The following is a 22213-nucleotide window of genomic DNA, read 5'->3' on the forward strand; positions in this document are numbered from 1 at the left end:
GACAGTGGTTTCGTCCACATGGAATACTGAATTTGAAGATCACATTGCTGCTTTCACAGGTGTCCCATCTTTGCTGGGGGTAGAAGATTCCTATGACAGTGCTAGAGTAGGTGGCAGTGGGAGGATGTATGGGGCAGGTATTTCATTGGATATGTTGCAGGGACATGAGCTATGAGACAAGTATTTGGGAACAGGAATGGAGTAGGGACAGACAAGGGTATTGCATAAGCAGGCTGGGTGACAGAATACCACTGCAGGAGGGATGGAGAGGATATTACTCATTTCATGTTATGACAAGAGTTTGTCAAAATCCTGGCAGAGCCTGTGATTAGGTTGACCAGTCCTGGGTGGTGCTGAGTCACGAGGGTAGTGTGACTGTATGATGGACTCTGGGAAGTGGTAGGTGCCTTGAGAGACAAGACATGGAAGATCTGTTTCTGGACAAGGTAGGTAGAGTAGTAGTAGTAGTTGTTGTTGTCTGTGAAGACCTGAGAGAGATCCTTGGCATATTTGGGGAAGGATTGCTTTTCACTACAGATGCAACGACCATGGGTGATTAGTCTGTTTGGAAGGAACTACTTTGTATGAAACGGGTGGCAGCTGTCGAAGTGGAGGTGTTGCTGGTGGTTGGTACGTTTGATATGGGCAGAGGTACTGATGTAGCCATCTTTGAGATGGAGGTCAACATTGAGGAAGGTGGCTTGTTGGGTCGAGGAGGGCCAGGTGAAGCAAATGGGGAGAAGGTGTTGAGGTTCTGGAGGAATGTGGATAGGATGTCCTCACCTTTGGTCCAGATCAGGAAGATGTAATCAGTGGATCTGAAGCAGGTGAGGGTTTTGGGATTATGGGTTGTCATAGAATTGTGCCAAGTGGGTGGCTCATTGCTGTATCACAGATTTAATTGTAGATGATGTCTTCAAAGAAGAAGTAATTGTAATTGAGGATATAGTTGGCCATGGTGACCAGGAAGAGGGGTATAGATTTGGAGTTAGTCAGGCATTGGGAAAGAAATTGTTCAATACAGACAAGATGTGGGCATTATGGATGTTGGTGTGGAAGGATATGGCATCAACAGTGTTGGGCAGACTACCAATTGGTAAAGGAACAGGAAATCTGGAGAACCAAAGAAAATGTTCAGTGTCTTTCATATAGGAGGCTGAAGGTGTTGGTCCATAGGGGGGGAGTGTCTCTGAAGGAGCACAATATCCAGGCATAATGGGATGTCCTGGAAGGTCGAGTTTATGCACTTTAGGAAGCATGTAGTAGCTAGGAATGCAGGGAGTGGTACAGGTGATGAGAGACAAAGACTTAGGGAAAAGTTTGTAGGATGGACCTATAGATATGAAGATGGACTGATGATCCTGCTGGATTTCTGAAATGGGGTCACTGTGCCAGAACTTGTAGGGAAACGTGTCTGATAGCTGACAGAGTACCTCCACCAGATAATTCCTGCGATTTGTAATCCCAGCAGCGGTATTTTTGTTGGCAAGTACTTACAGTATTATAAGATCGGGCACAGTTTTTTAGGCGGTGGATTGCCGTTCTTTTTGCAGATTTACATTGTTGAGGGTTTTGGGAATGGCAGTGAGGCAAGGTTCAAGGTTAGGACATTATGAGAAATTAACAGGTGATTAAATTCTGAAAAGTTAATGGGGTTTGTCATGAGCAGGGGAGGTGTTCACAGGTGGAGAGAAGGTCTTTAACGAGCCTAGCATGATTGAATTTGGGAGTGGGGCAAAAGATAAGGCCTTTGAAAAGGACTGATACTTCTGTGGGACTGAGGCTTTTGGGGGACAGTCATTACTTGAGTTTTAGGTCTGTTTATGGTCTAGTATCTGTAAGACAGTGGGAGGGAGTATCTGAGGGTGTGGTAAATGTAGTAGGTCTGCGAGGCAGGGTTTGTCAACCACAAGGGGCTGTGGGGAAGGTTGATTGATGGTCTTGTTGAGGTGGTGGGTAGTGGTAGTCTGAGGTTGGAGTGGGAAGTGAACAGGCTGGAGGGTTTTGAGGTTGTGTTGAGCATGCTGCTTTAGTTCCTGAAGGGCAAGAGTTTCGATACCGAAAGGTCCTTTCTGTAAGACTTAGACACCTGTGGTTGTCGCATTTGTAGTAATGAACAGTCCCTACCCAAACATGTGGAGGGTCTCCTTCAGGCCTTCACAAAACATTATGACCCCCCTCCCCCCACATGACCACCACCTTGTCCAGAAACGTTCAGGGCTACAAAACTCGTCATCTGCTGCAGTTCAGCCATTGGTCGTTTAAAATCAGCTGTCGTCAGAGTGTCTCCCATTTCCATCACACCTCATGGCAGTCACTTCCAACATAGCTCCACGTTACACATTAACGTCATTTGTGAAGGGTGTGTCACCCCTACCTGAGGCGTAGCCAGCAGCAGGTGTTGCAACAATCTAGTGGCAAGTGACAGACATCAACTATCAGGTAATTTCAGTTGGACTATAGCCATTGGAAGCACTAATTTTAGATGGACAGTTGAGTCCCTCAGGAAAATTGCAGGTGCCGGGAGGTCTCATTTGAGACTGGAATACATTGTAGACAGGCAGCTGCAAATCATGCCTCTTGTTGGCACAAATGATGCCTACTGCTTGAGTTCTGAATCCGTGCTCCGTTTCTTTCTGTGGTCAGCTGATTTGGTTGAAGGCAGCTAGCTATGCACTCGTAGTGTGTAGGCTGAGGTACTTGTAGCTCCATCCTAGAAGTTGAACGTGGTCCTTCGGTTTGGAACAGAGTGGATGGTCTAATGTAGAAGCTCAGATGATTCTGCAGCAATAACGGATGTGATTTTCTTGACCTCTGCAGTTGAGTGGAGAAATGTGGTGCCACTCGACATGTCAGGTGTGCGGTATATTCAGGAAGCTGCTACACAAATAGTGGAATACATGTGGGATGCGTGTTTCTTTTTTTAAAGTTTGCAGGCCCGCACCCCTCATGGGATTAGTGATGAACTGTCTGCTGAAGTCGAAGCTAGATAAATCACATTATTCTCAGAGAATGTGCATCCCTGTAGGTCGGAAATAGAGAAGGTTGATACATTAGTAAACTGCAGGAGCATGCAGTATAATTAATATTGCTCATTGAATGTGATAATGCCCAGTTAGCATAAGGAACAGAAAGTTGGTCAGAACCAGAAATAAATAGCAATGAAATCTAAATACAGTGTGGAATATACCTTGTTGTCACAGATACATGGCTAAATACAGTGTGGAATATACCTTGTTGTCATAGATATATGGCTGTGTGTCGTCGTCCCCCCCCCCCCCCCCCCTACAATATGTAGCAATTTATGAGGTTGTGGTTACTGTGGGACCTGAGAATGTGGCTTTTTTTATCTGAATACGTAACATTTCGCTTCTATACTGACATGAGAATGTTCCAATGGCATATTCTACCACATATAGTGTCTGCTGGCTGCTCTCTCATTGGCTACTTAGGACCAGCAGCTGACACGTCACCTTTCATTCCCGTCATGTTGCGGTGAGCCTCAACAACATTGCAGCACGAAACACATAAGGCCACCACTGGCCTTATCTAGACTTTTACCGTCTCCTGCAGAAATAAATACTATTGTTGAGTATTTGTCCCGTTTTAAAGGCAGTTCAATTCTGACTACAAATTGATTCAGGCAAACTGCAGTTTGAATTTGACAGGTGCTCCTAAAAAATCAGAGTATGTGGTATAGAATTCCACGTTGACAACACGATGTAATTTGCTGCCTGTTCACTACTCCCCTCCCCACACTCACCTTGTCCTCACCTAAGCTGGTGTCACAGCTCTGCTTCCAATCATTCCTTGAGCAACTGTGGAACATGAACTGCAATATCTTCTAGGGTGCAAGTCATAGCAATTAATACATGAATAAAAGATCAAAATAATGATTCAGTCCAGTTCTTGAACTTGACATGTCCTCCCGCCATCTACTGACCACCGTTTTGTATTATCTCCATGACAGGTCTTGCCACTATAATGTATTCTTGTGACAACTGTTAAAGTTTAATATTATTTATTCTGTTTGTTATACACGCATTAATTTCCTTCTCGTTTCTTCTGAATATCACCATCATGTTCTAAAGCTGATTAAAAGCTGGTAACTTTTGTATGTGTACAGCTCCTGAAATTCTCATTTGCAGCTGACTTAGTAAATCGTTACAGTCTCTCATAATCAAATAAAATATTGATCTGGGTTCAGAATCGAGTATTGTTTTTTGAAGGAGACAGTTTCCGCTTTTGTATGTTACCTTTACTTAGAAAGCAGCGTTAATGTTGGTACGTGGTATCCATACATGTATGAGAACTTCTATTGCAGATCTGTTTAAATACAACAAGAATCTGTAAGATGATAGAATTTAGTGATATTTCCTCCTGTTTTTCACAAAACTGTCAAATTTTAAGCAGAGCAGTAGGTCTTTCTAGTGGCTAGTTCTTAGTTTCTCGTGTGTCCCTTGCACTAGCACTGCAAGTCAAATGTCACACGATCGTTCGAGAAATGTCGATAGTGTATCGAGCGTTTTGGTGTATCGGGGAATCTCTAGTCTGTTTGAGGGTGAATTTCATTTGCCAAGTCCTGGCCTTCCGAATACTTCAAATTAAATGTGCATGTTGTAAAGACAATCCATAGGTACTCTGTTAAACAATGGAAAAATGTTAATCTCAGCAGCAATAGCTTAATCTGAGAATATAAGACAACCATGTATTTTTTGGATGAAGAATTGGGAAAAAACTTGTCTTATAATGGGGTAAAACTGTGTATATTATAAGAGTAGTGATAATGCCAGTAGTGGTGTCATATTTATTGCAGTGAAGAATTCCATAATATCTAGCGAGGTTACTACAGATTACAAATGTGAAATTATATGGGTGGAGTTAAGCATCAAAGGTGGGGCAAACTTGGTAACTGGATACTTTTCTAGATACCCTGCATTAGGAACTGCAGTGGCGGATCACTTGTAAGAGAACTTGTACAATTTTGTGATTGATTTTCTTCATTGTGCTATGGTAATATTGTAGAGACATCAATTTGCCAACTATAGAATGGGAGAGTCACGTGATCAAAAATGGTGTCGGAGACAGAGATTTGTGTGTAATTATTCTGAATGCCTTGTTTTAAGATTATTTGGAGCAGATAGATGGAAAACCAACTCATGGGGATAACATCTTAGACCTAGCAACAAACAGACCTGAAGTTCCGATATCAGTTAACATAGAGGAGGGCGTCGGTGATCATAAGGCTCTGATAGCATCAGTGACTATGGGTGTTACAAGGGCTTTTAAGAAAAGTAGGAAAACATATGTGCTTAACAGGAGTGGTAGGATACAACTTGCTGAGTATCTGAGTAGTTAACATTAAATATTCACTGCTGAGGTTGAAGATATGGAGCAGAAATGGATAAAATTCAAATCATCATTCTGTACAGTGTAGACAAGTATGGTCTGAACAAAGTTTTATGGGATAAGAAAAACCCACCATGGTTTAATAGCCATGTTAGAAGATAAATGAAAGGTGAATGAAGTGAAATGACTATAAGGAGCGTGCAATGAATTTCAAGTAAAATTTTGCCAACTAATCTGATTAAAAACTCTAAGGAGTTTTGCCTTATTACACAGTGTCCATACTGGTACTTAAATTGAAGATGAGGGAGAGAAGATTGAAATACCGAATTCGGTTGTCCGAAACTGTTGCACCATGGAAGACTGTAATACGGCCCTCCTTTCAGTCATCTTATGAACACAGAAATTGGCAATATTGAGATAAGTGATGACACAGTAGAAAATCAACTATAATTGCTTAGTAGTGAAAAGGCTTCTGGATCAGATGAAAAGTGCAGGTCATTTACATTTTCAAGAAGGGTAGTTGTCAGATATACAATAATAATAATCATTGATATCGGTCTGCTGTAGAATTATGGAAAATATTTTATGTTCATGTATACTAAAGAGCCAAAGAAACTGGTACACCTGCCTAATGTCGTGTAGGACGCCCATGAGTATGCAGAAGTGCGGAAACACAATGTGGAATGGACTAGGCTAATGTCTGAAGTAGTGCTGCAGGGAACTGACACCATGAATCCTGTAGGGCTGTCCATAAATCTGTAATAGTACGAAAGGTTGGAGATCTCTTCTGAACAACATGTTGCAAGACTTCTCAGATATGCTCAATATTGTTCATGTCTGGGGAGTTTGGTGGCCAGCGGCAGTGTTTAAACTCAGAAAAGTGTTCCAGGAGTCACTCTGTAGCAGTTATGGATGTGTGGGCTGTCACAGTGTCCTGCTGGAATTGCCAAGTCCATCAGAATGCACAATGGACTTGAATGGATGCAGGTGATCAGACAGGATGCTTACATATCTGTGTCCTGTCAGTTGTATCTGGATGTATCAGGGATTGCATATCACTCCAACTGCACACGCCTTACACCATTACAGAGCCTCCACTGTCTTGAACAGTCCCCTGCTGACATGCAAGGTCCATGGATTCGTGAGGTTGTCTCCATACCCGTACATGACCATCCACTCGATACAATTTGAAACAAGACTCATCCAACCAGGTAATATGTCTCCAGTCAACAACAGTCCAGTGTCGGTGTTGACGGGCCCAGGCGAGGTGTAAAGCTAAGTGTTGTGCAGTCATCAAGGATACACGAGTGGGCCTTCAGCCCCGAAAGCCCATATAGATGATGTTCTGTTGAATGGTTTGCACGCTGAGACCAGTTAATGGCGCAGCACTGAAATTGCAGCAATTTGCGGAAGGGTTGCACTTCTGTCATGTTGAGCGATTGTCTTCAGTCGTCATTGGACCCGTTCTTGTAGGATCTTGTTCTGGCCACAGTGATGTTGGAGATTTGATGTTTTACCGGATTCCTGATATTCATGGTACACTCATGAAATGGTTGTACAGGAAAATCCCCACTTCATCACTACTTCGGAGATGCTGTATCCCATCGATCATGTGCCAACTATAACACCATGTTCAAACTCATCTTGTTAACCTGCCATTGTAGCAGCAGTAACTGATCTAACAACTGCGCCAGACATTTGTTGTCTTATATAGGCATTGCCGACCACAGCACCATATTCTGCCCATTTACATATCTTTGTATTTGAATTGCATGCCTATACCAGTTTTTGGCACTTCAGTGTATTATGATTTAATGGAGAATGAAAATTTCCTGTTTATGAATTGACATTAATTTCCCAAACAGAGATCTTGCGAAACCCATCTCACTCTTTTCCTCCACAAAATCCACAGCATTGTAGACATGAGTGCTTAGGTCGATGCCGTGTCTCTCGACTTATGGAACATATTTGATACAACACCGCACTGTCATTTAGTGAAAAAAATATGAGCTTACTGAGTATCTGAACAGCTTTGTGTCTGCATTCAAGACTTGGGTATAGAATTGAAAGTGTCATTGTCAGCAGAAGAAAATCAACATACGTGGACTTAATTTCAGGAACCCTCCAATGAAATGTGATAGGGTGGTTACTGTTCGCAATATATTTGAATGATCTAGTAGAAAACATCAGAAGACCTATGAGGCTAATAAATAGCAGTGTCAAGTCCCCATTGCACCAAAGCGAACATGAACGAATGCGCATTCACAAGCAATCCGTAAGGAGTTCGCATGCCCTTACCATCATTGACTTGTAGCAGTTAATAAGCATTTACACTAGATCGAATGAAAGAGATGACATACAAAGTGCTTAGTTTTTTTGGCACTAAAATGCTGTTATGGTAAAAATGCTTAACCTATATTCAGTACAGCAACCCACAGCATGATAGAGAAAAGAAACACAACTCAGTTTATTTTGTAGAGCCAGCTCGCTGCTGGTCACGAAAGCAAAACGGCATAGACGCAGAAAAATGAGGGTGTCTGAATTTTTGCACAGATGTGAAAAAAGTGGTGGTTCGGCTCTGATTAGTGATTAGCTGGAACCATCGCTTGATTTATTGTAAAACGTCACCTGCACATTGGTAGGCGATTTTCACCTTGTGAACCAAATATTTCGAAACATGACACAAATTATCAACAGTCCATATCAGGAAAAAGAGAGGCGAGCACTAATACCGAAACTCTTGGCAACAGGTGACAGTTACATTAGCCTCAAATACCTATTTCACATATGAGCTGCGTATGTTTTCCAAATAATTCCTTAAGTTTGTAGTGCCATAAGCGAAACACTTGGATTGTATAAAGGTAAGTGTGAGGGAGACACAGTCATTAAAACTGTATAATGTGATGTCAAAATACACGAAAGACTAGCCGCATCTTTATTGGAGGGAAAACAATTTTTCCATATTCTGTTCCCATATTTAAATTTCGTAAAACAGTAGCTAAGCTGTGACATTAAGACAGAGACCTTGAATGTAAGCCATGAGAATGGTCAGGTCTTCGTTATGTTAAATTGATCTATGTTATCTGTTTATTGTGATGACTTTTAGTTCACTTACAGAAATTGCACAAAACAACACATCTTCCTCCGTTGGCACTGCACTTGATTTGTCTTGCCAAGCATCATTTTTGTTTTGTTGAGCATTTTATGATGTGGATCATTAGGCTCCCACAATCATCTGTAGAATCTGTGCTGTTCAATGAACAGGAGGTCTGCTGTCATATGACCACTGTGTCACATAAAAAAACCACACTTACAATAAACTAAACAGATGCCAGTTCGTGCACAACAAATGGCACTGTGCTGCAAAGCGAGTGCTCTGTCTCTATCCTCAAAGCTAGCACCAAAACCGTAAGGACACAAACTTTCTTTGACAGTTCACTCTAAATCTGGCACACGGCAAATCACGAGGAAACACTAGTGAATACAATCAATGCATGACCAAACACAATGCACAGATTGTTTACAATGGAGAGAATTCTCATGCCCAATCATTCATGTCACTTCACTGTAAGCAAGGCTTCGGAAGGAAGGCTGTGGCGGATTGCAGGAAACCTGCTTAGGATTGATGAATGGTGCAGGGACAGCCAGTTGACCCCAAACGTAAATAAATGTAACATACTGTGCATATGTTGGAGAAGAAATGCTGTACTGTGCTATTAAGCTATATATGATGATTTGCTGGAAACTGTAATTTATTGAAAAATACCTAGGAGTAACCATCTGGAGTGACCTTACCAGAAGAACCATATAAAACAAAAAGATAATAGGAAAATCAGATGTCAGACTGAGATTCAAAGAAAGAATCTTAAAGAAATGTATTTCATCTGTAGAACAAGTGGATCACAAAACAGTTGTACGACTGATGTGACGTCTTTCTTTGAAGGCCAAGTTACAACCCTGTGCATTGGTCCACTAGTTCAGGTACTTTGACAGTACAAAGTATAGAATTAAGAGTTTTTGTGTAGTATTAACTTCAGTAGGGGCACTCAAAATTGTGAAGAAACTTTGCTGGAGTAATTAACCTCTTAACTTAACAATTTTTTTTTCCAAATTATATTACAAAGAGTAATTACTTTTTTTGTTAATGAGAAACATTCAATAATGAATGATGTTCCATATAAATGGCTTTTAAAGCTCAAAACAATGAGTTACAAAATTTTGAAAATCAGCAATAATAAAACCCTGAGCGTACTCGTGTATTGGATTTTGACTAAAATATCCTGAAACTTGAAGTCATTTTTTAGTTTCTATGTAGCTCTGAAGCCTGACCATGTATTTCACAACAGTTTCCTGTGAACATAAATATCGTAAGAGCTGGCTGGGGCACAGTGGTGGATGTAGTTATTTCTTACCACTGGCAAGCACTTGTCATTCAACTGACAGACTGCCGTCACTTTCAGTCTCTAATGAAGTAATTTCGCATTCTTCTTCACTTTCTGATTTGCTAAATTCAATGTCAGGCCCAGGATCACTCTAGTAACCCTGTTTTGAAAGCATTGCCTAAACTGCAATCCAGAAGAGTGTCTGTTGTCGAGTATCCGAAGTTGAACACAGTAAAGGCAATATCTGGTGGGAACCTCCTCAACCAAAACACAACTGCCAGCCTACAAATGTAGTACCACATACTCTCTGTTGGCCAAATATGTAACTGTCAGTGCTGAAAAGGATATAGGCTGGATTTTTATTTTTTCGAAGGTCTCTTCTTAAGTTGCCTCAGAATACTCGGGATGTTTTAAGTTTCTGCCAGATTAATAAAAATGAAATAACATGGGGTTTTACGCAATTGCCATTGGAAGAACTTATAGGCCATCTGATGTAGAGTTGCGAAAAGCCTCAAATTTTTTTGGGGAAAGAATGTGTTGTTACATCAATACTCCGTCATTATTGCTTGGGAGAACCAGGTAGCATTATTTGAAATAAAACTGCAATACATAATCTTAGACTCTAATAACTTTCTTAGTGGATCACCATAACACAGGGTGTATATGACCCGGGAGACCGGGGAATTTTTTCATCCGGGAGAAAACCGGGAAAAACCCGGGAATTTTTTAGAATTCTGGGAATTTTGCATTGTTTTTGTTATCAGTTAAATTTTTGTAATTTTGATTGGTAAGAACCGATACTCAACAAAGGATATTACTAATCATTTTTTTCATTTTGTGGTGCAGTTCTTGCTGTCTCCGTGCTTGCTAAAATATTACTGTACCCCGTGCGAGAATGTACGATGAATTTCTTAAATTGCAGAGCGTTTGACTCTCATTTAAAAATCGACTCTTTGATAACGAGCCATTTAGATGAATTTCGAGCCCAGATGATCAGACATTTATGTTGTTATTAAAAATTTTACTGGTACATTTGTGTGATATATCTTAAAGAGTAATACGCGCATAAAAGACCAACATTATATGTGAAAGCTTTGCGTTTCGTGTAGCAACACTATGTATATTAACTGAAACCATTAACTTTTTCTGTTTGTGTGTTCGCGCTACTTAACAGTGATGTTGCTATTGGCTGACTACATCACGTGTCCTAAGCTCTGAGTACCCGCTGTCATCAGCTGGCGAGATCACGTGACAAGAGCTATGACTGGCTTATAAAAGCGCATCGCAATCTCGATTTCAATGCTTCAGAAAGTAACATGTGGTGTTTGGTGGAATTTGAATGTATACTTTCGTAATACGAAAATATGCAGCGTACATTTTGCTGCACATCAAAGATCTTTCCAAAACGCATTTTTTTCCCTGTCTTTAGTTTTCTAAAGTGCCGGGAAATTCTATGCTGATGTATAAAACCATGATCATTCAAAGGACTGATAAGTAATACAGTTCCGAGAGAAAATATCCTGTCAGTTAACAGGGAAAAAATATGTTTTCACCCGGGAGAAAGTGTATTTTTAACCGGGAAATCCGGGAGAAACCCGGGAATTTTTTTTCTTTGTCCACGTATACACCCTGTAACATCTTTCTTGTTGGAGATAAGTAAACCAATTCTCTTTTCGAGGCTCTCAAATAACATACTGTCAAATAATAACAGCTACACTATTCTTTAATTAATAATATTCATTAATGTTGATGTACTACTATTATTAAGGTATAATTAAGTAAAGTGTCATAGTCTTTTTTTAGCACGTGTTGTTGAGATATATGTTGATATACATTCCCAGTTAATATAGGAAAGCCAAACGCGAATTTAAATTTATAATTTTGCAATGTGGTAAATTGTCACTAAATAAAAATGGTGATTTGAGAACCTAATTTGGTTTTTGACATATTATGTATTAGTAACAAGTCCGAAGCCCTAAAAGACTAAGTATAAGTTGGTCCCTGACAGTTGCAATAGGCGGGATGTGGCAGCTATTTGTGCTCTACTGGTATTTAAGAACTGGCACAGTAGGGAGGTGCGAATAATGTGGATTATTTTGAGGCATATGGTTGGCTGATACCTTCACCAGCGGCAATTCACATGTCTAAATTCTCACTTCTTCACACTCTCACTACGATTACCAATGTAACAGTCTAAATTGGTTGCTATATTAACTCTGCTTTGAACAGAGTGATATCTACCTTTTCTTTCTTGAAGAAAAGGAAGCACTGTCCAGCTCCATGATAAAAAATGCTATATAATGTAATCATAATATTGCCATGTGTTCTGAAGTTTGCAGGCTACAGTATAGCTAGATATATTTTCAAGGTGAAGCACTTTAGAAATAAAAGAAACTGCCTCCCTTTCCAGAAGATATATTGTACAAACTTTTACACAGATATATACTGTTGTCCAACATACAGCAATACGTCCACCCAGAGTCAGAGGCAGGAATAAACAGATAATTGGAGAGTGAAAACTTTGACATCAGCTTAAGGAAACATTAGAATACAGATATAGTTTAATCTTTCTTTTCGTGCATATCTCTTTTTTTGTGCAGGCATGTTTATATTGTGTCTGTGCCCCGCATAGTGTTCCGATATTTATTACACAACATAGACTTTATGGCTAAACTGAAATTCGCTCTATCACAGTGCCTACCTCAACTGAAAACGTAACACGATTTTGTGAACGTCTCTATGGCAACACCACAGTGTCATCATAGCTGTAGAAACAACTATTGTTTTTGCCTGCAGTTGTGAGTGCTTCACAGTTGAAAGATGGCAACAGTGCTGTGAGCTGTTGGGGATCTGCTTACACTGCATTCCATATAGGTGCTGTGCTTATCAGTAAAATAAAATTTCTTTCAATCCTCGAGTGGGCGCACCTATGTATAAAATGTGCCAATCACAAACAACATTGTTTTGTTCCATTCCTTAGTTGTTTCGCAGTGCCAAGCCCATACCTATTCCTTCACTACTTTTTCAGCCCACACAGTGATAAGTTGTGTTGTAATACATCCAAGCGAACAGCAGTAATATAAAATAGATAGCGAGATAGATGAGAAAAAAATTTCGACCCGTACAGTGAAATAATCCAGATTCCGAGCTGGCATCACAGTCCCATACTGAGGCAGTTATCTAAAGAAAATTAGTTATCAAATAATTGTTTGGCAGGGATCTGATGCAGCTGCACTGTTTAATGGTTCAAGTGGGTCATTAATGTTGATTACGTGGCAACAGTGTGGTATGATGAAAGTTTATTTTATTATTGTTCAGTTAGACAGTGATTTAGCTCATATATTATAAGTTTATTTTATCGCTGTTTAATGAAACTGTGATTTTGCTCATATGTGTTTACCTTGGTAACAGACACACGTACAACGTACACTGTGCACTTGCTTATATTATGTAAAATGGTTCGCCTGCTGGAAGGTTAATATGTTCCAATGGAGCACCATTATGAAATTGGGCATGACTAACATATTGTTATCAAAATGAAAGAATTCTGATTTTGAAATTTTCCAAATAAAATAATAATTTGATCTCAGAAAATTCTGCACTGTTATGAAATCACCAGTTAGCACATACTTTTAAAGCTTTTAACAACACGGAATAAAATGCGACAGATTTTAAGTCTGTAAGACAAATTGTTTTTGAGATCTAAAGATTTCAATGTCTATTGAGGTAACAAAAAAAGATAATTGTGGAGGTTTTAAAAATTAATAACACAAAAATTAGATGTCCAAAAACTTTTTAATTTGGGATTTTTCACGCAAATGACTACTGTTACAAATGTACAAAAATTATCAAAATCTGAGATGCTGAGAATGAGACCCTCATTCTATTTCACACGGCCGACTCACCTGTCTTCCACAACAGCGTGTGTGACTGTGTGTATTGCAACAACCCGCACAGGGGGATTGGACTGTCGTGACAGTACAGAGTCTCCACAGGAATGAGTTCTGGTGAGTTTGCGGAAGGGAGGAGTGGCAGACCAGACTGACACCGGCCGTCTCGTGTTTCAGGGTGGGCCGCGTGTGCCAGCTGGTGGCCGCAGGAATCGATGTCAATGCACGGGACAGTGAGGGCAGCGGGAATGTGCCGCTGCACTGGGCCGCGTGCTACGGCGACCGCGACGTCGTCGCCTGTCTGCTCGGTAAGTTCTGCTCACTGTGAGCTGCGCTCCCGCAGTGCCTACCGACTTCATGTGGAGTTGGTGTCTGTGTACCCCACATGACTGGGAAGTCGCAATTAAACTGATTGACTGTGTTATGACTGTAAATTCGGAAGTTGTGAGTATCTTTAATAGCAAGTTTCAAAATGTACTATCGAAAGTACAATGACCGCTACCACTGGCAGCTCTGACCAGAATGTGACTTGTGTGAATAGCAAATAGCAATCTGGACAGGGGGGGGGGGGGGACAGATTGGTAGGGGTGGGGGGAGAGAAGAGCACTGTTTGATTGGGCGTGCAGGGACTAGGTGGCGGGTTGATGAGACTGCCAGATACAGTGATGGAGTGACAGGAAGTGGAGTCTGGGGGAAAAAGTGGGGAGTGGAAAAGGAAAGGAGCAGGGAAGGGGAAAGAATGGGTGGGTGCATTGGCAGAGGGCGGTACACAAGGAGGGTGAGGAGATGTCCAAAGGGAGGAGGTGATAGGACATAGGTGGTGGAAATTGTTGGATGAAGGGTGTGGGGCTGTAGATCACCATAGTTTGAGGCTGATTTGGGAGTGGAGAATGTGTTGTAAGGATAACTCCTATCTGCACAGTTGAGAAAAGTACGTTGTGGAGGGGCCATCCTGGTGGACAGCAGGTTGGTGGCCATACCAATATAATAGGCTGTACAATGGTTGCAGCAGAGTTGGTATATGATATGGCTGTTTTCATAGGTGGCCCATCCTTTGATGGGGTAAGATGAGCTTGTGGCAGAACTGGGATAGGAAGTGCTATGTGGACGGATTGGGCAGGTCTTGCACCTGGGTCTTCTGCAGGGATGTGATCCCTGTGGTCACGGGGTTGGGATTGGGAGTGACATAGTGGTGGTCTAGGGTGCTATGGAAGTTGGGTGGGGAACAGAACACCACTTTAGGAGGGGTACGAAGAGATTTTTCACTCAAATGACTACTGTTACAAATGTACAAAAAATTATCAAAATCTGAGATGCTGAAATTGTGGCTGATAGCAAAGTAGGACACCCGGTGGTGCACAATGCAGTTGATCATAACATGCTTGATTTCAATGGCTGCTTCACAACCCAGGCCATCTGGATCCTCCCCTCTACCACCAATTTTCTGAACTGTGCAGATGGTAGTTACACTTACAACACATTCTCCACTCCCAAGTTTATCCCAGCCTCAAGCTACAGTAAGCTCCACCCAACACTTCCTGCCTTCTCTTTCCTATCACATCCTCCCTTTTCACGTCTTCTCACTCTCCTTATGTGCTGTCCTCTGCCAACACACCCACCCATCCTCTCCCCTTCCCTGCTCCTTTCCTGTCTGTTTTTTCTCCCACGCCTTATCTCTCAACACTGTGCCTGGCAGTCTTGTAGGCTGCCATCTGGTCCCTGCACACCCTGTAAAACAGCGCTGCTCTCACCCGACCCATACTCTGTTACTCCCCCTCCCCCTGTCCTACCCCTCTTGAGATTGCTATTCACATGACGGCCGCATTCCAGTCCGAGCTGCCAGTGGTAATAGTCGTGTGCGCCCTATGAGGTGTGGTTGCCTGTGTGAATGTGTGTGTGTTCTTTACTGAAGAAGGTATAGTGTGTAACACTCCTTTTAGTTGTGCCTGTGTGCAACTCAAAGGGTTGTCTTTACAGTGAGAAGCAATCTGCCCTTTTCCTAATATTGTTAATAAATCATTTTCTTGGTGATATGTTTAATGCGTCAGTAGCCAGGGAAATGTGCCATTGTAAGCCTCTTTATGAGAAAGGTTTTAATTTTGTAATAGATAGAATTGTGGATGTAAAAATTGTACAGTGGGGCAGAAGCTTGGCTACAGTAAGCAGTTTCAAGTGGATGTATGGGACAGTAGTTATGTAGAACGGAATAGATTTTAGAAAGGTTGCTCGATCAAGAATGCCACTGATACCTTTACTCCGTTGCAGGTTGAGAACAGTAGCTATCTCCACAGGTACAACACTAAAAGAAAATTATGACCTTCATTGTTTATTAGTAAAGCTGTCGGTGGCCCAGAAATGACATCAGTATGCAGCAATGGAGAGGCTTGATGGGTAGCAAAGTAGATTTTAAATCTAGCAGATGAATATTTATTAAATACTGGCAGCATATGTAGCTCAAGAAAACCAGCTATTCAGTATTTAGTAAATTTAAAATACTAACTCAGAAGGAACGCATGTAGACACAGCTCAGACTCGACATGCACCGTTAGGATAAAAATTGTAAAATGTCTACAGAACATATATGTGAGTAACTGGTCTACCTTGACAGACGTTACTGATTGCCAATTTAGTAGCAACCCGTCAGACGAGGACACAAGTCAACCCCGCAGATGCAAATATATGAACGTGTATCTGACTGTACCTGACAGTACTGTCCAGAACTACAAGGATGTTGTCTAGCTTTTCTGCCAGAATGCACAAATCTGGGATCCCCTCTGAGACTGTGCTACTCTCTATGTCTCAGGCTCGCACGGACTGCCACAGTGATGACTGTGCTGGCTCCACATTTAGTTGAATAGTAGACAGTAATAAATGACCATTTGATCGTGTCCGTTATATTCTCAGTATTCGACTGTCTTCACAGCGACATCTGAGTAGCCTCTGCCCGCTACCACCCATTCTGTAGTGCATGTACAGACAAACAAAGGCAAGAAACGGTATTCTTTGTGGCACTGGGAAATTGTCAATTCACTGTGAGATTCGTTCTCGACCATTGCACAGTGGTTGCATTTTCCAAAGAAATTGGAAGTATTTAAAGCGCACATTTTGCAATACTGGACATCGTAGTCTGCATCTAAACTCTAACATAATGTCAAATATGGGGAGCCTCAGTGAACACAGGGATATAGTACCTCATCTAATGCATCTGCTCTCAAAGTCGTCCTCAAAAACAGTTTCTCTAAATTTACAGAGCAGGCTGTCACGAAGTCTGTATTCTGGGGATTCCCATTTATGTTCTCTGAGCATTTCCTTTACACTTTAGTACAGTGTATACCAATGCATTAGGATTGTAGCAGTATGGCTCAGAATTTCCTAGACATATATCGGGACAACTGCTTGAGTTGAACTCTGAATTGAAGTGTTAATTGTGGTTATAGATTGAATACATATAATGGAAGGAGTGGAGGTAACATATCGCCCTGTAGTTGAGTGTTGAGCATCCCGTAAGCGTGCAAGTCAGACTGAAAATGTTGCTAAGCTTTCAGACAGTGTCCTAAATCAGAGTTAAGTGATACAGAATATCATGTGCATGCATATGTGCATGTGCGTATGCACCTTTGCTCCTTCCATTATTCCTTTTGTTGTATTTTTAACACGAGATCATTTTAATGTTCTTAAATTTTGTACCTTATTTCAGACAGAGGTGCTGACGTAAATGCCATGAATTCATTTGGTGCTACTCCTCTTCACGATGCAATGTTCAGAGGAGATGAAGATATTGTGGAGATGCTTTTACAAGCTGGTGCAAATCCTCTCATACAGGCCATTAAAGGGTGAGTCAGCATGTGAATGTCTTGTCATTGCAATGAACAGCACTGTGACTTCAAATGTAAGCCGTTACATTATGATTCCTGGTAAACTTAATTTTTTTTCTGCCCTTTACAAATCACATGTATAACCTCACATTGTAATTATTTTGTGATTTGCATATACTGTTTAAGCTGCAGTTCTAATAAATTCATAGAAATGGTCAGGTTTACTTGCTGTGAAGCCTGAGTCTGTGCACTGTCATGCGGCTGTCGCCTCTTATTTTTCGTGTTATGCTTTTCCTAACAGACAATACTGACCAGTTCGACAGGTATCTGTGGCCTGGGGCACAACAGTCTTTGCAGGGCTCATGTCATGAGTGAACGTCACGTATTGAAATACAGGCATTGCATTTGTAATATTTATTGATGGGTTTGCTCCTTTGTATTGATCTACTCTTCGAAATTCTAAAGCTAACTGGCATAAATTATGAGAAGTGAAAGGTTATCTATGAGTCAGCCAGAAACTGGACTACAGTTACAACAAGAGTTGAAGGATGTGAAAGCGAAGCAGTAGGTGAGGAAGGAGTGAGGCAGAGTCATAATCCACAACATTATTCAATACATACATTGTGCCAGTAGTTAATTAAAGTTGAGAGAAATTTGGAAAGGGAATTAGAACACGAGGAAAAGAAATAAGAACACACAGGGTTGCTTGTGGCATTGTAATTCTATCGGACGAGGCAAAGAAGTTGAAAGGAATGGATAGTGCCTTGAAAAGAGATCATATGATAAATATTGACAAAAGTAAGTGAGGGTAATATAGCTTACTTAAAATAAATATGCTGATGTCGAGGGGAATAGATTAGGAAATGAGCCACTGAAAGAAGTAGGGGAGTTTAACTGTTTGGAGCAGCCAAATAACAGAGGATGGAATAAGTAAAGAGGATATAAAATGCAGACTTCCAATAGCCCTGTACAGAAATGAAATATGGACTAGATGAGAAAAGAAACTTTTTAAATTTCATGCAGTGGAAGAATGCTGAAGATTAGGAATTGGATAACCAATTGGACTGTGTAAAAGTTGGGACTTTGTCCAGGTACTGATGACCGCGCAGTTGAGCGCCCCACAAACCAATCAGCATCATCCACACCATCAGAAGACATCAGTAGATATCGATTTGTGGCCAAGCACTGCCCCTTCCCCCACTCATCCAAATACCTCAAAAGTCACACCAGTGTGTTGCAGACACTTGAAGATGAGCAGAATGTGCTCGGAACACTTTGCAGTATGTCAAATTAAACATAAAAACAAATAAAAGTGACTAGTAGTAGGCAATACAAATAAGTAATAATTCCACACTGTCACAGTTCCCGCACATAGCCAGTGTGGCCACAAGTAATTATGCTTAAAGTTTGTTGGGAATCACTAAGTGATTTAATTATGAAACACTGGATGAATATAGTGTGGGTAATTTGTGCCCCATTTCAAGCAAAAGCACATCTCAATATTTATGATGTCACATCCCTGAGCTACATAATGCATAATTTTGCAGTTACATTTATTGCTGTATGTGGATATTGTCTGCAAACTATGTTGTGAATAGCATCAGTGCTAAAGAAGTGTCATGTCTGATGCCAAAGTTTTACTGCAAAGAACAGCAAAAAAGTAGTAAGCGATAGTTTTTTCCTTTACTCATTTTGTGGGAGGTGTCGCCAGAAAAGAGTTTCGTAATGGTTTGAAAACTACTTGTAAAGTTTGTTGGAAGTTGCTAAGTGCTCTCATCCTCAAGCACTGGATGACTAAAGTCCGTGTATTTACATTCTGGTAGTTACACTGCCTCATGGCACTCACACAGTTTCTACAAAGGAAGATGAGAAAGTAACACACTATAATTTCTTTCTCCCATGGTACTGCAATTGGAATGTTGAAATTTCATGACGATATAGTTTGCACTACAGAAGGTATTTTGTTTTCACGTGCAGCTCAAGCGAGAGAAGCCTGAACTACAAAACAAACATGGTGTGCATGTTACTATCATAAACTAGTAAAGAGCAGCGAAGTTAGTTCCATCTTTGTGGACCGAAGGACATAAATCGACGGAAATTCATAAGGACGTGCGAGGGGTGAATGGGGATGGCTGTACGAACTGAACAATGTCTCCTAGTGGTGTACATTCTTCCAACAGGACCGTGTGAACCGTAGTGATTCAACCATGCTCCAGGCGGCTGGTAACAACTGCAACAATACAGAATGTCAGAGTCATTGAGGCAGCAATTTTGAAGAACTGGTGTGTGCAGCTGTGAACCTTATCATAGCTGTTCAGTATTTACTATTATGCAATGTAGGATACTGTTCATGACACATTGAAATTTCGTAAAGTTGGTGCACACTGGATGCCTAAGAACCTGACAGACAACCAAAAGGACCAGCGAATGATAACAAGCTTGCATCAGTTTATGTGTTACCCTGCAGAAGGGTGTGACTTTCTGAAAGATATTGTTACTGGTGATGAATAATGGGTCTACACTATGCTCCTGAATCCGAGCCATCCTGTATGGATTGGAAACGTGCTGGTTTCCCAGTAAAAAAAATTTCAAGGTGATCCAGTCTGCTAGGAAAGTACTTGTGACAGTGTTCTGGAGTATACATGGTGTGTTATTGGTGAACTTCACTGAACACGGGAGCTCTGTGAATGCTGCAGCCTACATTAAAACCTTGGTTTAGTTGGTTTGCCTTCGTGACAAATGCCACAACTGACCCGTCGAACTTTCACGTGTTTTGTCACACGAAGAAATTCTCGGTGGGCCAACATTTTGTGTCAGATGCGGAAATGAAATCGGCGGTCTGCAGATGGCTATACTCCGATCAAATGGACTTCACGAACAGGGTATATTGAAACTAGTACCATGATGGTATTAATGCGCTGAGAACGTCAGTGACTTTGTAGAAAAGTAGGTAAGGGATGTAAGTTCATTTGTGAAATATTTTTTTGAACATTTTGGCAGTAAAATTATTGTGTATTACTTTCTAATCTTGCCTTTTAACAATAATATTTGTCTTACTGTGTTAAACTCTTAATGTAAGAGAGTACCTGTTCTTGAGTAATTATGACAGTGTTTTAAATTCAGTCAATAATTATGCAAAATAATGAAAGTCAAAATAAGTGACACAAGTACAACTACAAACCCGTCTACCCCAACAAACTCAAAGTATACAGGGTGGTTACATCTGTAATTGCTACTTGAGCCAATTTAAACAGAAAACTGTTTGCTGTATGGGTATCCAACTTTATAGAACTGATGTTCAGACTGTGTGCGCTGCAGGATTTACATCGTTAGTGCCAGTGTCACGACTTGAACTAGGCGCCGGTGCTTCGGTCAACATTGGTGTGGGGGAGTTAAGCAAGACTTTACTTATAAAGCTGTTTTACCCAAAAGCAGCAGTAATACTGACACTCTTCATGAGAATCGCCACATTAAAGAAATACAGAGAGGTCATCTTTCTGCACTGGGTTGAAGAAAGCTTGAATTAACTGATGAGTTGGGAATTGCCCCTGAAGGAGACCAATGGTGAATTGTGCCACAAATTGTTGAAGAAATTACTGTTGTCATGACTGAGAATGCTGGACACAATGTGTAATCTTCAAGCAGTGCACGAGCTGCGTCATGACAGGTGAACATTCTGTGGTCCCTGTTCCAAAAGTGTTGTGAACAGTTGGGAAATAGTATCTCCAGTGTGGTTCCAGGTTGTTGTGAATGCAGATGGTCATCACACTGAGCCAAGTTTGTAACCTGGAATGGAAACCTGCTATGCAACTAACAAATGGTACCCTCTCACGTGGAAATTATATGTTTGTTTCAATGATTTATTCAGTATTTGTCTTCTGCATGTCCTTACAAATATCTCATCAGTTTCATTGTCGTACTATCTTGTTTTTGTCGGCGACCTCTTAAAGTAGTGAAAGTTTGATTATAACCACCCTGTGTACTGTTTGCTGAGAGGAGTCATTGCTGAGAGCAGTCATAAATATGAGTAAATAAATGTGTTAACTTCTTGTAGCAAGCAGTGAATGTCTGGTAACTAAAATTATTAACAGGTATTTTTCAGTTTCTGTATCTAAAGTACGATATACTGAAACAGTTTTCAGTTTTTCTCGTTTATAACAACCCTTTCACTTTCCATTATATATTAATGTTGATATTTGTCCAGGCAATTTATTTCCATAATTCTTCTGTTGAGCATCACAGGAGTCCATCAAGCAATAGAAACTCCATGTTGGAATATCAGCAGGTTAGGAAAAAGACAGATTGCTACTTACTGTTAAGGCGACACGTTAAGTTGCAGACGCACACAGTTAAAAGACACTTACCCATAAGCTTTCAGCCACAGCCTTCATCAGAAAAAGAAAGAGAAACACGCACAATTGGTTCACATAAGCAAGTACACCTAATGCACACAAGACTGCCAATTCCGGCACCTCGGACCAGAATGCAGCAGTCATGTAGAATGGAAGCAGCAATCAGGAGGGGGTGGGAAGGTAGTGAATGGGTGGCGGGAGAGAAGAAGGCTGTCTGGTGGAATTTGCTGGTACTAGAATGCCAACAGGTGCAGCATCAGTAGGTTGTGGGGCAAGGAGGTGCGGAAAAAAGGCGTGAAAAAGGACAGGAACAGGGATAGGTGGTTGGGTGCATTTGCAGAGGGGGGGCAAACAAAGAGGGTGGGAGAAGAGAATGGGGAGGAGGTGATGGGACAGAGGGGGTGGAAACTGTTGGGGCATGGGGG

At 41.0% G+C, this 22213-nt stretch overlaps 1 protein-coding gene across 3 annotated transcripts in view; it reads left to right on the plus strand.

Annotated features, from left to right (window-relative positions):
• Nucleotides 1-22213, plus strand: part of LOC126210265 (uncharacterized) — a 153194-nt gene that overhangs the window by 7980 nt on the left and 123001 nt on the right. For all 3 annotated transcript variants that reach the window (XM_049939458.1, XM_049939459.1, XM_049939460.1), the window contains 2 exons: nt 13799-13929; nt 17319-17454. In XM_049939458.1, the coding sequence (XP_049795415.1) occupies nt 13799-13929; nt 17319-17454 (267 nt within the window). The remainder of the gene's footprint in view (nt 1-13798; nt 13930-17318; nt 17455-22213) is intronic.

This window comes from Schistocerca nitens, chromosome 10, assembly GCF_023898315.1.
Source record: "Schistocerca nitens isolate TAMUIC-IGC-003100 chromosome 10, iqSchNite1.1, whole genome shotgun sequence".
NCBI classification, from domain to species: Eukaryota; Metazoa; Arthropoda; class Insecta; order Orthoptera; family Acrididae; genus Schistocerca; species Schistocerca nitens.